At 41.4% G+C, this 19,663-nt stretch overlaps 1 protein-coding gene across 1 annotated transcript in view; it reads left to right on the top strand.

Annotated features, from left to right (window-relative positions):
• The first annotated feature begins 266 nt into the window (after positions 1-266).
• The window catches only part of LOC112582039 (endogenous retrovirus group PABLB member 1 Env polyprotein-like), a 92,407-nt gene continuing 73,010 nt past the window's right edge, over positions 267-19,663 (top strand). The window contains 2 exon segments of the mRNA XM_045164348.1: positions 267-1,125; positions 1,128-1,701. Of these exon segments, the coding sequence (XP_045020283.1) occupies positions 267-1,125; positions 1,128-1,701 (1,433 nt within the window).

The raw sequence follows: 19,663 nt of genomic DNA, 5'->3' as shown, positions 1-19,663 counted from the left end.
GGGATCAGGTGTGGGTCAAGGACTGGAAACACGACTCCTTGACCCCACTTTGGAAGGGTCCATATACTGTTGTTCTAACCACCCCTATGGCAGTTAAAGTTGCAGGTGTCACCCCTGGATCCAGCATATGAGGATGAAGAGAATATACCATGCGGACCCAGAAAACGTTGAGTGGACTTCACAGAGGGACCCCACTGACCCTCGAGAGACTAAGATCATCCTTAAGAAGAAGAAGGAAAAGAAGATCCTGGACGAGCCCCTTCAGGATGAAGCCACAAAATCAACTCCTGCTGCTTGGCCTCATCATTGTGATTTTGAATTTAACTTCTGTTTCAACTCAAGACAATGTTTTCATCTCATGGATACATTCCTATGCGGACTTCCACAACACCTCCAACTGCTGCGTATGTGGGGCTCTGCCTCTATCTGTGATGGATGGACTTCCTTGGTGGGTGTCACCGTTCCGCCAAGGAGATTTTAAACCACTCTGCTCTTTTCTGAGATGACGAAAAGAGACTTTCCTTTCTCTTGTCAATCATAATCTCTCCCTGCTCTCTTGGTATAAGCCAGACCTACAGTCAATAGACTCGGGTCATGGGGTTACATTTGATGTAAACACCAGTTTCATAGAAGTAACAAAATCCTATACCTCATATTTAAAGAACAAAAAGGAAAAAAGCTCCCTGACCAGCAAGGGAGGACAGGCCTCTAGGTATGTTAAACAATTCTACCAAGTCTGGGATGAATATTTCTGGATGACCCCAGAAAAGGGTGAATTAATTACTCCTGCCGCTATATTCTGGGAACAAAAAGAACAAAGGGTAGGGTTTAGTGACCTTCCATTAGACCCAAAAGAACTAAAATATATGGGGTATCTATCCCCCGAACAATCTAAATGAACATTCAAGGTCACATACAACCTCAACCAGTCGTCCATCCATTAGCCAGGCTCTGATTGGAAATATAACCCTGAAATCCACTGGGTGGCGCCCAACAGAACCCAAATGTTTTGTGGGCTTAACCTTTGGCCTTGGTTACCAATCGGCTGGGTAGGCCGCTGCAGACTGGGATTCGCTTTTGCCCATGGCAGCATAAAGCCTAACCTACAACAAGCCCTGGTAAATCTAATTATTTACATGCTAGGTGGACAAGGTCTGTGTTTCAATGGTATGAGTATATTGCTGCCTTATTCATACCTTCTATAGGGATAACAGATATTATGATTAAAGTAGAAGCCTTGAGTAATTTCACAAAACAGGCCCTCCTAGATAGTGCTAAAGGAATCCAAGCCTTAAATGAAGAACAAATCCAAAAGAGAAAAGCGGTAATTCAAAATAGAATGGCTTTGGACATGCTCACAGCTATTCAAGGAGGAACCTGTGCTATAATTAAAGTTGAATGTTGTGTATATATTCCTCATTTATCTGACAGTGTATCAGCTGCTTTAGATGACATGAAAAACCAGGTAAAAGCAATGTCAAATGAAAACATTCCTTTCTGGACTTCGGTCCTATCTTGGATGAAGGGTGATTGGTGGAAAACTATATTTACCATTGTTATAGTTGCCTTGATAGTTCCACTTTGTGGACCCTGCATTTTACAATGTATTATGAACTTTGTAACCCAAAGGTTGGTGTCATTCTCCCAAATTGGAAGTCAGAGAGCCAGGGTGCAATATATCCCTAGATACTCATACTATGAGTTACGAGCATCAAGACAGGGGAATGAAGGAGGAAAAAGACAGAACAGGTTCCATCTTGAAAGCAGGACTCCATCTTGGGCAGGACTGTGGACTTTGAGCTATATGCCTAGTAACTATAGAAATGACATACCAACTGGAAAACCAGAGCTCCACCCCCTCACCATGGACGAGCCCCAGGGCTTGTACCTAGACTCTCCATTGCCTAAAAGAATACCCTAATTATCTGAATTAATTAAGCTGAATAGAATCATAAATTCTATTATGCTTATTGTGGTATGACCACAGACTTATTGACAACTGTCCACTGTTAACTACCCAGGCTGTATGCAGGTCAGGAAGCAACAGTTAGAACTGGACATGGAACAACAGGCTGGTTCCAAATAGGAAAAAGAGTACGTCAAGGCTGTATATTGTCACCCTGCTTATTTAATTTATATGCAGAGTACATCTTGAGAAATGCTGGACTGGAAGAAACACAAGCTGGAATCAAGATTGCCGGGAGAAATATCAATAACCTCAGATATGCAGATGACACCACCCTTATGGCAGAAAGTGAAGAGGAACTAAAAAGCCTCTTGATGAAAGTGAAAGTGGAGAGTGAAAAAGTTGGCTTAAAGCTCAACATTCAGAAAACGAAGATCATGGCATCCGGTCCCATCACTTCATGGGAAACAGATGGGGAAACAGTGGAAACAGGGTCAGACTTTATATTTTTGTGCTCCAAAATCACTGCAGATGGTGACTTCAGCCATGAAATTAAAAGACGCTTACTCCTTGGAAGAAAAGTTATGACCAACCTAGATAGCATATTCAAAAGCAGAGACATTACTTTGCCAACAAAGGTCCGTCTAGTCAAGGCTATGGTTTTTCCTGTGGTCATGTATGGATGTAAGAGTTGGACTGTGAAGAAGGCTGAGTGCCAAAGAATTGATGCTTTTCAACTGTGGTGTTGGAGAAGACTCTTGAGAGTCCCTTGGACTGCAAGGAGATCCAACCAGTCCATTCTGAAGGAGATCAGCCCTGGGATTTCTTTGGAGGGAATGATGCTGAAGCTGAAACTCCAGTACTTTGGCCACCTCATGTGAAGAGTTGACTCATTGGAAAGACTCTGATGCTGGGAGGGATTGGGGACAGGAGGAGAAGGGGACGACAGAGGATGAGATGGCTGGATGGCATCACTGACTCGATGGACATGAATCTGAGTGAACTCCAGAAGTTGGTGATGGACAGGGAGGCCTGGGCCCCTACTGACCTGGGGAGTTCCTCTTTCAGTATCCTATTATTTTGCCTTTTCATACTGTTCATGGGGTTCTCAAGGCAAGAATACTGAAGTGGTTTGCCTTTCCCTTCTCCAGTGGACCACATTCTCTCAGATCTCTCCACCATGACCCACCCATCTTGGGTTGCCCCACGGGCATGGCTTAGTTTCATTGAGTTAGACAAGGCTGAGTTCCTAGTGTGATTAGATTGACTAGTTTTCTGTGAGTATGGTTTCAGTGTGTCTGCCCTCTGATGCCCTCTTGCAACACCTACCATCTTACTTGGCTTTCTCTTACCTTGGGCGTGGGGTATCTCTTCACAGCTGCTCCAGCAAAGCGCAGCCGCTGCTCCTTACCTTGGACGAGGGGTATCTCCTCACCGCTGCCCTTCCTGACATTCAATGTGGGATAGCTCCTCTAGGCCCTCCTGCGCCCGAGCAACCAGGGCTCCTTGGACGTGGGGTTGGTCCTCCCGGCTGTGGCCCCTGGCCTCGGGTGTGGGGGTGTGGGGTAGTTCCTCTCAGCCACCGCCCCTGACCTCGGACTTGGGTAGCTCTTCTCGGCCGTTCCTGCGCCGTCGCAGCCTGGCACTCTCGGCCACTGCCCCTGACCTCGGACGTGGGGTAACTCCTCTTGGCCACCACCCTTCGGGCATGGGGTCCTTCCGGCTCCTGCCCCTGACCTCAGACGTGGGGTAGCTCCTCTCAGCCGCACTTAGTGCACCGGTCACAGCCGCCACCATGCTTAGTGCGCCGGTAGCAGCCACCGCCGACTTTATTTTGGGGGCTCCAAAATCACTGCAGATGGTGATTGCAGCCATGAAATTAAAAGATGCTTACTCCTTGGAAGGAAAGTTATGACCAACCTAGACAGCATATTAAAAAGCAGAGACATTACTTTGTCAACACAGGTCCATCTAGTCAAGGCTTTGGTTTTTCCAATAGTCATGTATGGATGTGAGAGTTGGACTATAAAGAAAGCTGAGCACCAACGAATTGATGCTTTTGAACTGTGGTGTTGGAGCAGACTCTTGAGAGTCCTTTGGACTGCAAGGAGATCCAACCAGTCCATCCTAAAGGAAATCAGTCCTGGGTGTTCATTGCAAGGACTGATGTTGAGGCTGAGACTCCAATATTTTGGCCACCTGATGCGAAGAGCTGACTCATTTGAAAGACCCTGCTGCTGGAAAGATTGAGGGCAGGAGGAGAAAAGGATGACAGAGGATGAGATGGTTAGATGGCATCACCTACTCAATGGACATGAGTATGGGTAAACTCCGGGAGTTGGTGATGGACAGGCAGGCCTGGCGTGTTGCAGTTCATGAGGTCGCAAAGAGTCAGACATGACTGAGCGACTGAACTGAACAACCTAGGCAAAAGGCACATGAATCATGGGCTAACTTTGATTGTATCTTTCTTTTCCTTTGTTCAGACCAGTTTCAGGCAATTTGGGGAGGTGGGTTTGGGCACATACACTTAGGGTACATAAGGTTTTCACAAAAACTGGTCGGAGTCTTTGGCTAAGAGGAGACTCTGCCTTGGGCCCCCAGTGTAATAAACTGCGCTCCACTATCTGCATTGTCCTTCTGAGTGAGTTTGTTTCCTGGAACGCATGGCTACAACACTCTGACCTTCCTTTGCTCTATTTTCACGGGCTATTCCCTTCCTTGTCTTTTAGCCACCGCCATTCTGGATTCCTTTTTCCTATTCTAACTACCTAACAGCAACCCACTCCAGTGTTCTTGCCTGCAGAATTCCATGGGCAGAGGAAACTGGCAGGCTACAGTCCATATGGTTGCACAGAGTCTGACGTGACTGAAGCGAAGCCAGACAGCAAGCAAAGCAAGCATTTACTCGAGATCCATTCAAAGATTTTGTCTTGTGGTTAAAGCCTTGCCTGTATGCAAGTGCTCATTTTGTACTAATACTTCAGTATGTTTTGGGATCAGATTGTTTGACTGAAACGGGCCGGCCTTTGACCCTCTCAGGAACAGCTCTTGTTTCTCTGAAACAGGGCTGGGTTTTTTAGTCTTTGGCCTAGTCCTTTGGAGACAGGCTTTGGCCTGGCTCTGGGACCAAGCTCTCTCCCTAAGACCAGCTGGTATTGGCTTGCAAGCTATTTGAATTGAACCCTTTGTGGTGGTTGTAAGCCATTTAAACTGTTGGACAATTGCTTTTTTTTTTTTTTTTTTAATAAATTTGGAGTGCAAATTCTTGATTCTGGTCCTGGTTTTCCCACTGACTCATTATACGGGCAATTGCTCTTTACTCTAGAGGAAAAACCTCTAGGAAATGGGATCACGATTATCTTAAGTATTTTAAGGGTGCCTCCCTACACTGACCTCAACCTGAGTCCTTCCTCATGCACATTTCTAAGAAAATGGACCAACCTGACCAAGGGCAATCTAGAATATCTGTGGCCATTATGGAGAACTTTTGAAGTCCTCAAATTTAATTAAATTAAATCTGAATTGGACTTAATTTCCCCAAAACTTGGAGAAGGAAATGGCAGCCCACTCCAGTATTTTTGCCTGGAAAATCCCATGGACGATGGAGCCTGGTAGGCTACTGTCCATGGGGTCGAAAAGAGTCGGACATGACTGAGCGACTTCACTTCACTTCACTTACTTAACTTCCCTAAAACTAAAGTGAGCTACTTCTTAGAACTGAGTGGAATTCTTAGTTCGATTGGTATTTTGAGGCTGAAATTGCCTCTCTGCAAAATAACATTTTAAGATTAGCTGAGGCAAACAGGCAAAATGATAAAAGATAAAATGACTCCCAAAGCCTCGGGCTCTCCTTCCCCGGCTTCTTCGTCTCAAATTTCACCTCCTTCCCTTCTCTGTCACCAAAACTCTTGTCTTCAACTTGAGCAAATGAAGGCTACTAAAAGAAACCAAAACCCCTCTAGATTCTGCTACTGTTGCAAAGAGCCAGGACACTGGAAAATAGATTGTTAACCACTTTAAGAATTTTAGGCATCTTCAAGTCTCTAACCAGCCTTTGTAACATCCTCCTAATTCTCCAAGGAACTACAAGGGCCCTTCCCAATCTTCCTTCTTAATCTGCTTGGGAAAACATTTTCCTATATTGGGAATGAATCTCTTCCAGTCCTGACCCAGAGTCACACACTCAGTGCTCAAACCCTCTACTGTAAAACAGCCACTGCCTCAGAGTACTCATGCTTGTGCTCAGTCACTTCAGTCGTGTCAGACTCTTTGCAACCCTACGGACTGTAGCCCACCAGGTCCTTTTAGCCATGGGATTCTCCAGGCAAGAATACTGGAGTGGGTTACCATGCCCTCCTCCAGGGGATCTTCCTGACCCAGGGATTGAACCCATATCTACTATATCTCCTGCATTGGCAGACAGATTCTTTACCCACTGAGCCACCTGGGAAGCCCCCTCAGAGTATTAAAACAATTCAAAGAATGGGTTCTCTAATAAATCTCCAGAGATTTCTGTCTGTGAACCCCATTCCCTTTTGTTTAGGCTCTTTGAAAGATACACACCCTTGTCCCCTTAGTTTTTCCATGTCTGTCCATTTATTAGACCAAGACTTCTTACAGAAATATCATGCCAGAATTTATTTCTCCCAAAAGGGGGAAATCATTTTAGAAATTGATCGTTGGCATCAAAGCAACAAGGCAAGTGAATTAAATGACCCTTTGACATCTTTTACTTGTTCCTCTCTGATGACACTAGAGCTGATTCTGGAAACACTCATCATTTGTCCCTATTGAATCAGCTACCACTTTCTTTTCCTGTAGAAGGTCTTCCCTGTAGCTCAAACAGTAAAGAAACAACTGCAATGCAGGAGACCTGGGTTCGATCCCTGGGTTGGGAAGATCCTCTGGATAAGTGAATGGCAATCCACTCCAGTATTCTTGCCTAGAGAATCCCATGGACACAGGAGCCTGGCGGGCTACAATCCATGGGGTCACAGAGCAACCAACACTACCACTACCACTCTCCTTATGGGCAAAATCTCTAACTGATGTTGGCAAGATTCACAGCAAACCTTCCAACAAAATTCAAATAGACCCTCAAATAGAACCTTTTCCCAGAATTAATCAATACTCTATAAGTAAAAAGCCTTCAAGGCATAAGTCCATAATAGAAGATTAAAGGCTCAAGGCCTCATTATCCATTGTACTAGTCCCTGCTGCTAAGTTGCTTCAGTAGTGTCTGACTCTGTGCGACCCCATAGACAGCAGCCCACCAGGCTCCCCCATCCCTGCGGTTCTCCAGGCAAGAACACTGGAGTGGGTTGCCATTTCCTTCTCCAATGCATGAAAGTGAAAAGTGAAAGTGAAGTCCCTCAGTCATGTCCGACTTTAGTGACCCCATGGCCTGCAGCTACCCCTATTTACTGATGAGAAAATCTATAGCACCTCCAAGCAATAAGCAACATTGTTATCCTTCCAAATCCTGTTGTTGCTGACTCTCATAGGCTACTAACATCCACTCCCACTGGAAACAAATTCTTTACTGTAATTGATTTATGCATTGCATTCTTTGGTATTCCAGTTGATGAAGCTAGCCAATATACCTTTCTTGCATTCACTTGGGAAGAAAAACAATTCGCCTAGACAGTCATGCCTCAGGGTTGTACTGAAACTCCTTATTTCTCACAAATCCTGAAGGCTGATCTAGATGATGTAAAGTTCCCTAGGGGTTCTGCTTTGTTGTAATATGTAGATGATTTGCTTCTTTGCTCTACTTCTTATGCTGCCTCACAGGAAAAGAGCAACCACATGCTAAAGTTTCAGCCTGAAGGGACATAAGGTCACCAAAGAAAAACTGCAGTATTCCCAGACCCAGGTTTTTTTGTTTTTTTTGTTTTTTTTTTTTTCCCTAAATGAAGGATAATTGCTTTACAATATTTTATTGCTTTCTGCCATACATCAACATGAATCAGCAATAGGTATACATATGTGCCTCACCCCTCGAACCTCCCTCCCACCTCTCACCCCATCCTACCCCTCTAGGTTGTCACAGAGCATCACCAAACCCAGGTTTGATATTTAGAATATCAGAATAAGGGCTGCAGCTAGATCCAGTGTCCTGTGTTTCCCAAAACTAAGCACCAACTGAGAGGTTTTCTCGAGCTAGTTGCTTATTGATGAAATTGGATTCAAAATTTCTCTCTTATGGCCAAACCCCTATATGTTTTAATAAATAGTTACAACTGTAAACCAGTTTTATGGGAAAAAAACAGATGACACAGTCTTCAAGGCCTTAAAGGAAAATTTGAAGAATCCACCTGCCCTTGGCCATCCCACTGATCAGATTCCCTTTTTCCTTTTTGCATATGAAATGAAAGGGAATGCCCTTGGTGTACTCACCCCAAAACATGAGAACCACCATTGAAACATACAGTATTTAACCAGCAACTGGACCTTGTGGTACAGGGGTGCCCCCTGCTTACCTTAAAGCCATTACAACCACTGCCCTTTCAGTTAAAGCCATTGAGAAAATCACTGTGGGATCTCCTTTAACCATTTTTATACCTCACCTATTAGGACTGTGTTGTGTTAGTCACTCAGTCGTGTCCGACTCTTTGCGACCCCACAGACAGTAGCCCGCCAGGCTTGTCTGTCCATGGAATTCTCCAGGCAAGAATACTAGAGTAGATTGCCATTCCCTTCTCCAGAGAAACTTTCCAACCCAGGGATTGAACCCTGGTCTCCTGCCTCACAGGCAGATTCTTTACCATTTGAGCTACACAGTGAAGTCTCCTGATTTCTCATCACACTCAACATTTCTCAGTCAGCACCTCACCTCTGAAGTCCTTTTGTTAATTTCTTCTCATATAACTCTTTTATGTTGTAGTAACCTTAACTTGGCTGATCTTTTCCTCTTTGTCCCCAATTAAGTCCCTTAGGACTGCTTAAGGCTGACAGACCATCTCCTGACTCCTCGTAATGATCCACAGGAAATTCCACTGGGTAATGTTGACCTCTCATGGTTCACTGATGATTCTGATTTAAATGGTGACCATAACAAATACTGCGCTGGATGTGGTATTACAAATTCTTTTGAAGTTGTTGAAGCAACACCTCTACCTATGACTACTTTGGCACAACAATAAGCTCTTACAAAGGCTTGCGTTTTAGCCAAGGACAAAACTGCCAATATTTACACTGATAGCAGATAAGATTTTAGAGTAGCTCATGATTTTGAAATGTTGTTGAAACAACATGTCTTCTTTACTTCCAGTGGAAATAAAATTTAAAATGGCCTCTATGTTCAGGAATTATTGAATGCAATATTTTTATCTGCCACTTAAGTTCTTTTTTTTTTAAGCTTTGTGGGCATTCTATACTTGACTCTTTGGAAGCTGCTAAGGGAAATCACCTTGCTGATATTTCAGCAAAGATTGTTAAAGGGACCAATAGCAGCCAAACCTCTGTCATGGTCCAAAGAGATATTTCATAAAATTGACATTGATATCTAGAAGATTGATATTAGAAAATAACAGATCCCAAACACGGAACTGATTGATTGCAACTGAAATGTGGGACAGTCGATTCTCCTGCCTCCAGCCATGAAATTGACAGTAGATTTTGCAGTAGTTTATTAAACTACCCCTGCTGCATCTTAGGACTTGAGCTTACCAAACTTTAGGGGCTTGATATAAATACTTCAGGATACTGGATTTCATCGTCTACTGCCTTTGTCCTTGAATAGGTGCATATGCAAGGAGGATAAAAGGTATGGTCCATGTTTTTATGTGTGACAGTGGATAGGGAAGAAAATATACTTTCTGCTTGTGGCTAGAAATACAAAATGGCTGACAGATAGATAATCATGAATTTTACCAGGTTGGAAGTACTGTATGTATACTCTGCTCCAAGCTAAACTTATGTGAACAAGTTTTGGGGAACAGCAGATATATCAGGAGACAAGACCAGTATAGATATCCTAGTTGCCTACCAAAGACCTTATCCTGTGCATTTCCTGTGTGACAGAGGACACAATTACCTGCATTTTAAGGAACTATTAGGATTCTGCCTTGGGCGAGGGGCAGATTACCTGTACCTCCATCATACCCTAACCTACTTTAACTTCTCCCAAGAAAGAGCAAGATGCTATTTAACTAAGGCCCGTGTCAATGGGTAGAGCATCTTGGTTGGTTGCATAAAGGCAAAAATTCTAGGACTTCTTTGGTGATTCAGTGGTTAAGACTCCACACTTGAAATACAGGGGGCCCAGATTTAATCACTGGTCAGAGAACTAGATCCCACATGCTGCAACCAAGATCAAAGATCCTGTGTGCTACAACTAAGACCTGGCACAGCCAGATGAATAAAGTGTTAGTCACTCAGTCACGTCCAACTCTTTGCAACCCCATGGACTATAGCCCACCAGTTTCCTCTGTCCATGGGATTCTCCAGGCAAGAATACAGGAGTAGGTTGCCATGCCTTCCTCCAGGGGATCTTCCCGACCCAGGGATAGAGCCTGGGTCTCTTGAACTGCAGGTAGATACATATTTTAAAAAAAATTTTTTTTAAAGGCAGAAATTATGAGGCCCAGACTCAAGGTCTATGACTCTAAGAGAAATGTGCCTTTGGTTACCAGACCATGAAACTGACCAGATACAAACTGGCAAAAAGCAAATAAAAATTTTATCAATAAAAGGATTGGATTGGAGTCTGCCTGAAAATAAGCCAAAACAGTGAAGAGCACTACCAAGAGAAAGACATTCTAATGGCATTGGTGAAACACCTTGAATTTCCCAGTTAAATGAATGAACATATTCTTTTTTTTTTTTTAAAGATTCTGTTTGATGAGGGTTTCCACCACTTGTAACTAAGAGTCCTGACTAACACAAGACTAAAGTGAATGGGAAGAAAATTAATCTGTATTCAGAAGTTATGATGTACCAGAAACTGTGCTAGGTGCTTTCCAATATTTTGATTTAACGTTCACAATAAGCCTGGAAAGTATTAAGTATCTTCCCTCATTTTGTATAAAGGAAATTGAGGCTTAGAGACATAAGCACGTATTAAATACCCATGGCTGACTTGTTAGTTGTTCCCTGGTAGCTCAGACAGTAAAGAGTCTGTTTGCAATGCAAGAAACCCGGGTTTGATCCCTGGGTCAGGAAGATCCCCTGGAGTAGGGCATAGCAACCCACTGCAGTATTCTCACCTGGAGAATTCCATGGACAGAGGAGCTTGGTGGGCTACAGTCCATGGGGTTGCATAGAGTTAGAAACAACTGAGTGACTAGCACACACACACACCCACATACATTGTTAGTAATTGGTAGATTCAGAATTTAATTCAAGTCTGTTTCTTGCTAAAATTCATACTATTTTTACTAATCTACATTCCTCTTCAATAAAATGAGGATTGCAATAGTGCTTGCCTCATAGAGTCACGGTAAACACTTAGATTATTACCAGGCACATAGTAAGTGCTAGATAGTTAAACAAAATGCATAAGGATAAAATAAATAAATAGACAAATGTAGACCAATACATTCCTCCTTGACATCAGAATTTAACATAATCTACAAACGACATGCTGTTTGATCGTGACAAATCTTATGATGTCTAATGGCCTCCATTATTTGAAATCTGTAATCAGAAGATGGTTATATTCACTCACCAGCTTAAAGAAGATTAATTATAAATGCCACAAACTTTTAAAATACAAAAGCTACCATAGTCAAAGTTGACTTGGTTACCTTTTTTTCAGGAGAGCTAAAATAATTAAAATATGTTTACTATAAAAACACTGTTTGGACATTATAATTCTTTCAGCATCCCAAGCTGGGAATTTTTAGCATGAATATTATAAAATTAGAAACATTAAATGCTGGACTTTTGTAATGAGATTTCTCACTTAATATGCAATACTACACATAGGACTTGAACTTACTGCTATCTTGACTGGTATCTGCTTGAAAATTTAGGTAACATCAACTATGCCCAGAGTTTCCAGGTATAAAATAAATTATTCGTAATGAGTTAATTATCATCTCAGTGTACCATAACTCCTATTTTTAAGGTGATATTCAAAAGATTAAATCCTCTGGAATTTAATCATAATTTGCATACATAGTTTTGAAAATAAGTAACAGTCTCTCGATCAATGCAAAATTACAAAATCCTCCAAATGAAAGATAACCTTGACACCAAAATACAGATAGAAAAATATTTTCCTGTCAAAAAAGCTAACACCCATCCTCAATTCCTTGCAGGCATTTTATAGTTTATTTTAATAAATTGTCTCACATTCCCCTTTTTTATGAAAAGAGGAAAAATTATATTTCTAATTCTATGTGGGTCTTTGATTTTCAGGACATCCCTGTAGCACAAATGATAAAGAACCTGCCTGCGATGCAGGAGACCAAGATTCAATCCCTGGGTTGGGAAGTTCCTCTGGAGAAGGAAATGTCAATTCACTCCAGTATTCTTGCCTGGAGAATCCCATAGACAGAGAAGCCTAGCCAGCCACAGTCTGGGCGGTCACAAAGAGTCGGACACGACTGAGTGACTAACACAGTGCACACACACACTTTGATTTTCAGCACATAGAGCTTCAGTAATTGAGTTTCTGTTTCTGCTCTTTTCCTTTGACTATATAGGTGTTTGAATCACTGAATGGTGACTGACACATAGTGTCCCCCTCAAAACTACTTAGACTTGCGTAGAAAAGAAACTAACAGATTGTCACAGAAATTATTATTTTCTCCCTGAAGCCAATGTGAAACACAATGGCTGAACAGTATAAATGCAGGCATCTCTTTTTCCTCTGGACCCCAAAGCAAGCCTTTGTGATAACAAGGACCAAACATTACCTAAGAGCAGACGCAACATTTCTTCCACTTTGAAAATAAAGAATCAATAGATATAAAAGCTTTATGATTTCTCGTATTTAGTTTACTACCAAGTTATGTTTTGGACTAGTATTTCTTCCTGCACAGAAATCCACATAACTGTAACATATTGAGAAATTATACAGAATTAAACCATTTCATTTTACAAGCATATTTATTGTTTCATTGAACGTGTTACAGATCACAGTTAAGTCTAGATCTTATCATTTACTGCTTAACTCAATAAATGTGTTTTCCCCAAATTTATTACAAACTCCAAGTGTTTTTGTCTGAAGACTCTATGTAACACTTCCGTATTCTCATTGTATACTTTATCCCAGCATTGACACTGTAGTCTGCGCTACTTCTTCAAAAACAAAACATGTTTGTTATGATTCTAACCAAATAGAGTCTAGACATCAAAAGAAAAGTTTTCTATAATCTTTCCACCTTTTCAAATACTCAGAGAATTTACTGAAGAGGAAGAGAAGAAAATGGGATCAAAGTTTTAGCATTTTTTAAAACTGTATGTTCCCATTTCTTGATAGATAAAGAGACAATGAATAAGATCTGCATCCTGTGATCAATAGAAATGTAGAGGTTTGAGTTTTATTATTTTTCTCTTGCTTGCCTTTAAAAAATGAATAGCACTTGCCAATGACTTCATTACACCCAGCACTTCAAGGTAAACATAATAGAATTCTACTTTCCTGGCACACTGCAATGGTATGCATTTCTTGGTAAATAAAAGATGATACTGAATTAAAGAACTTATTTCTTTATAGGAACTCAATTATAACCTTCTCTGGTATTTTCCTGAATCAAAGCCAGGGCTACATCTTGTGTTAAAATTCTCATACACTCCTTTGGCACAGAGGTAAAGAAAGGCTTCTCTGTCTCCCTCTTTGATTTTCCTGTTCAATCAGGTTAAACTCCAACCCAGGATTTTTAACAAATAAAACTGTATATAAAAAACAATTGCTTAAAAAAAAAAAAACAATTGCTAGAAAACAAAGGAATTCTTAATAGACTTGAATAACAATGTGGAAAAAAAAAAAAAAACTGTTCAAATGCTGCCAAGTTCTCCAGTCTTCTGAAGCTACTCTTTCATATAATACCCAAATATAAAATTATATGTCACTATTACTTATATAATGAAAAGTCTAGCACTCTCCCTAATATCCAAGGATTCCTGGGATGGGGATGCTGGCTGCAGAGGTGCAATCTCGTCCCCAAGTACATCCCTCACTGATTCTAAATCCCTTTGTCATCACATGTCTGAAAAGCTGCTGACTTCTTATCTCCCCCTCTTTGTAGGCCCCCCATCCTCCCACCCCTCCTCAACTAGCACTATTCCTCCTTGACTCCCCAAAGTGCCACAAACACATGTACTGCGGAGTTCAAGGAAGTCATTTGGAATCAAACGAAGCCAAAATGAGATGTGGAATTAAACTGGAGAAACAAATGAACAGCAAGACAGAAACAGACTCACAGATACAGAAAGCTAACTAGTGGTTACCAATGGGGAGAGGTAAAGGGGGAGGGGCAAGGGTAAGGGATTAAGAGATACAAAACTACTATGTATAAAATAAATAAGTTTCAAGGATATATTGTACAGCACAAAGAATATAGCCAATATTTTATAATAATTTTAAATTGAGTATAATTTATAAAAATTTTGAAACACCATATTGTATATCTGAAACTAATATAATACTGTAAATCAACTATTGCTGTTGTTGCTGTTGTTTAGTCACTAAGTCGTGTCTGACTCTTTTGCAATGGACCCTATGGACTGTCGCCCACCAGGCTCCTCTGTCCATGGGATTTCCCAGGCAAGAATACTGGAGTGGGTTGCCATTTCCTCCTCCAGGGATCTTCCCAACCAGGAATCGAACCTGCATCTCCTGCATTGGCAGGCAGATTCTTTACTACTGAGCCACCTGGGAAGCCCTAAATCAACTACGCTTCAATTTTTTTTTTTTTAATTTTTATTAAAAAAAAATGTTGCCCCAGGGGAAAAAGTCAAACAGAAGAAATGTCAAACTGATAAGCCCAAAGGTGACAATGAAGACAGAGACGTAGCTCCAAAAATATGAGCCTTGAAGGTCTCTGCCTTCAAGGAATGTATATACAGTCTATTGGGACACTTTGAAATATACTTGAGCACAACTTGGGCTCAAGTTGAGGCCTCTGTTATACACTTAATGTCTTTCCATGATCGTGTTTTTTTCCCTTTAATGAACCCAATGATCAGAGGTCTGTCAAAGTAAATAGGAAGCCAGAGAGTAAACAGCTACCTATTGGTGTGCTTTATAACTGGCCAAGTGATTTAAGACCTGTCTTGAGTGAATAACTGGACAGGAAGTGGCCAGGAAGCGACAATATTTTCAGAAGATTTGACTGAGTGGGAGTTGTATTTTCCATTGTCTGATACTTGCCAATCATTACACATATGTCAGTAAAACAGAGTTTATTCAGCCCATTCAGTGCACCTGTGTGATCATGTTCTTTTTTTTTTTTTCTTTGGCTTAAAGAACTAACATTTATTTTCTCAGTTCTGGAGTTTGGAAGTCCAAGGTCAGCATCTAATTCTTGATCAGAGTTCACTTGCTTTAGGGGAAGCCATTTCCAAATGAACAGTTCTTATTTCATTCTCCTGATTTTTTCTTTGCTTTTTGGAGCCAAAGAAGTGCTTCTTTCAAAGGGTAAAATTTTCTGAAATATCCAGTGAGCTGAAAACTTAAATAAATGCCAGATTCCAACTGTAAATAGGAAGAGTGGAAAAGAAAGTATATCTGAACATTGAATTGTAGAAATATGTAATCAGAGTTGGGAATAGTGATGTAGAAATAGACAAGACTGTCAAAAAAGATTTTTCCAGGCATCCTTGTAATCTACTTAGATATTTCAGTATTTGACCTTGAAGCAACTTCTGGAAAGTTGGATGGCATAATTTCCTAGAATATCATAGTGGATAAATCCATTAGCCCGATGGGCCTCACTTGGCATTTTCAAAGAAATTTACTGCCAGTAATAAGGTTGCAAACACTAAAAGCTGCCTGGCTGATGAAAATCTTGCTTAAAAAAAATCTAGGCAGATTTCTCACAGGAGTTTCACCAAATACACTCACACACCCATACTATTAAAATGTATGAAAAGTGAAAATCGAGTCTGACTCTTTGAGAACCCATTGACTATATGGTCCATGGAATTCTCCGGGCCAGAATACTGGAGTGGGTAACCTTTCCCTTCTCCAAGGGATCTTCCCAACCCATGGATGGAACCCAGGTCTCCCACATTACAGTCAGATTCTTTACCAACTGAGCTATCAGGGAAGCCTGTCAAAATGTATACCTTTCAAATATATGCATTAAGGCCTGAGGCTATTATGGATATTACGAAGTCTATTTCATCTATGAAATTATTTTTAATCCAGCAAAAATGTTGTGAGACATATTAGGTGCAAGGCATATGCTTGGTGCTTAGGAGAGCACAGAGAAGAATAAGAGAGTCCCTTCTTTCTAGTAACAGATAAGACAACTAAAACAGAATAAGTAAGTACTAAATAGAGAGACAAATACCCTCCTGGGAGAGCTCAGGGAAAGAAGCAATTGATTATGACCAACAGAATTAGGGGAGACTTAACTGGGGTCAAAACTGACTCATAGAAACAAAAGTAAGCCACACTCTTTGTGGAATCAAACAAGAATACACATTCTTTAGCTAGATTTATACATGATTGGAAACTCATTTAAAGATTATCCATCCTACAAAGGGAGAAATGTTATTAATGAAAAAAAAAAAAAAAAACAGTAATCCACAATGTCATCACAAATTACACAACCTGTGGAAAATTCTTCCAGAGATGGTAGTCCCAAACCACCTGACCTGCCTCTTGAGAAACCTATATGCAGGTCAGGAAGCAACAGTTAGAACTGGACATGGAACAACAGACTGGTTCCAAATAGGAAAAGGAGTACATCAAGGCTGTATATTGTCACCCTGCTTATTTAACTTACATGCAGAGTACATCATGAGAAACGCTGGGCTGGAAGAAACACAAGCTGGAATCAAGATTGCCGGAAGAAATATCCTCAGATATGCAGATGACACCATCCTTATGGCAGAAAGTGAAGAACTAAAGAGCCTCTGGATGAAAGTGAAAGAGGAGAGTGAAAAAGTTGGCTTAAAGCTCAACATTCAGAAAACTAAAACCATGGCATCCAGTCCCATCACTTCATGGGAAATAGATGGGGAAACAGTGGAAACAGGGTCAGACTTTATTTGGGGGGGCTCCAAAATCACTGCAGATGGTGATTGCAGCCATGAAATTAAAAGACGCTTACTCCTTGGAAGGAAAGTTATGACCAACCTAGACAGAATATTAAAAAGCAGTGACATTACTTTGTCAACAAAGGTCCATCTAGTCAAGGCTATGGGTTTTCCAATAGTCATGTATGGATGTGAGAGTTGGACTATAAAGAAAGCTGCTGCTGCTGCTGCTGATAAGTCACATCAGTCATGTCCAACTCTGTGCGGCCCCATAGACAGCAGCCCACCAGGCTCCCCTGTCCCTGGGATTCTCCAGACAAGAACACTGGAGTGGGTTGCCATTTCCTTCTCCAATGCATGAAAGTGAAAAGTGAAAGTGAAGTCACTCAGTTGTGTCTGACTCTTCGAGACCCCACAGACTGCAGCCCACCAGGCTCCTCCATCCATGGGATTTTCCAGGCAAAAGTACTGGAGTGGGGTGCCATTGCACCAACGAATTGATGCTTTTGAACTGTGGTGTTGGAGAAGATTCTTGAGAGTCCCTTGGACTGCAAGGAGATCCAACCAGTCCATCCTAAAGGAGATCAGTCCTGAGTGTTCATTGGATGGACAGATGTTGAAGCTGAAACACCAGTACTTTGGCCACCTGATGCAAAGAACTGACTCATTTGAAAAGAGCCTGATGCAAAATGCACAGAAGTAGGACAATGGGTTAAAGTTATAGCAAATCAAATTTGGGCTGAGTATTTAAAAATAAAATCCTAACAAATATTCTAAAAAAAAAAAAAAGAAAGAAAAGACCCTGATGATGGGAAAGATTGAAGGCAGGAGGAGAAGGGGACAACAGAGGATGAGATGGTTGGATGGCATTACCAACTCAAAGCACATGAGTCTGGGTAAACTCAGGGAGTTGGTTATAGACAGGGGAGGCCTGGTGTGCTGCAGTTCATGGGGTCACAAAGAGTCAGACATGACTGAGTGACTGAACTGAACTGAACTGAAAATGCTATCAGTAAATAATATCTGTTCTCCTGGGAATTGCAATATTTTACAAAAGTGTATTTAATTCAAGAAGGACAACATCATGACTCTTAGTTGCAGGAAAATAACATTTTGAACAGTGGCTAACAGAGCAGGAGGACATAAATATTATGTCCCTAGAAAGATGTGCTATAGAGTACAACAGGAGTAGTTTGCTTGTCCTAAACATGTCCATGATTCACTCTTCTCCCAAGACTATCAATTAGTTTGCTCTTATTTCACAAATACCTGGTAGGTCTTTGATTACTAACGTACAGTTGTCCCTCAGTATGCACAGGGCACTGGGACCCCGCCACCTCCCCCTGTAGGTTACCAATATCCAAGGATGCTCAAGTCCCTCATATAAAATAGCATAATATTTGCATATAACCTATGCAACACTTTAAATCATCTCTAGATTACTTATATTTATTACAATGTGAAAGCCATATAAATAATGTGCAGCAAATTCAAGTTTTGCTATTTGGAACTTTCTGTAGTTTTTTTTTTGTTTTTTGTTTTCTCTTATTATTTTTGATCCATGGTTGGTAGAATCCACAAATTTGGAACCTGTGGATAAGTAGGGCTGATTATAACCATGCATTTTAATCGCAGAAAGGAAACTGAAGAATAGCACTAATCTTTGAACTCCTTGAGGGCAAGGACTATACATTGGTTATTGGTTTTTTTTTTGTTTAGTCACTAAGTCATGTCTGACTCTTCTGTGACTTTATGGACTGTAGCCCACCTGTCCCCTCTGTCCCTGGGGTTTCCCAGGCAAGAATACTGGAGTGGGTTGCCATTCCTTTGACCAGGGGATCTTCCCAACCAAGGGACCAAACTCAAGTCTCCTGCAGTGGCAGGCAAAATTCTTTACCACTGAGCCACGTGGGAATTTATACACTGGTTAGCATAGATCAACATGACAGTGCTTGGTGACAGCTTAGTAAACTGACAAAATTGAAAATTCAAAAAACTGTCAAAAATCACAATTTGAAGTACCAGCAAAGCAAGATAGACTCTTAGTTGTCACTTAACTCTCATACATCCTACCAGACTCACAAATTTACCTGTTATACACTTATTTTACAAAAGAAAAGAAAGCCAGTAGAAAAATGATGGAAGAATCCACATAAAGTAATCTGATATATCAGGTCAGATCAGTCGCTCAGTCATGTCCGACTCTTTGCGACCCCATGAATCCCAGCACGCCAGGCCTCCCTGTCCATCACCAACTCCCGGAGTTCACCCAGACTCACGTCCATCGAGTCAGTGATGCCATCCAGCCATCTCATCCTCTGTCATCCCCTTCTCCTCCTGCCCCCAATCCCTCCCAGCATCAGAGTCTTTTCCAATGAGTCAACGCTTCGCATGAGGTGGCCAAAGTACTGGAGTTTCAGCTTTAGCATCATTCCTTCCAAAGAAATCCCAAGGCTGATCTCCTTCAGAATGGACTGGTTGGATCTCCTTGCAGTCCAAGGGACTCTCAAGAGTCTTCTCCAACACCACAGTTCAAAAGCATCAATTCTTCGGCGCTCAGCCTTCTTCACAGTCCAACTCTCACATCCATACATG

Source organism: Bubalus bubalis, chromosome X (assembly GCF_019923935.1).
Source record: "Bubalus bubalis isolate 160015118507 breed Murrah chromosome X, NDDB_SH_1, whole genome shotgun sequence".
Lineage (NCBI taxonomy): Eukaryota > Metazoa > Chordata > Mammalia > Artiodactyla > Bovidae > Bubalus > Bubalus bubalis.
The sequence above is the reverse complement of the archived record's forward strand: the minus strand, read 5'-3'. Positions and strand labels throughout refer to the sequence as shown.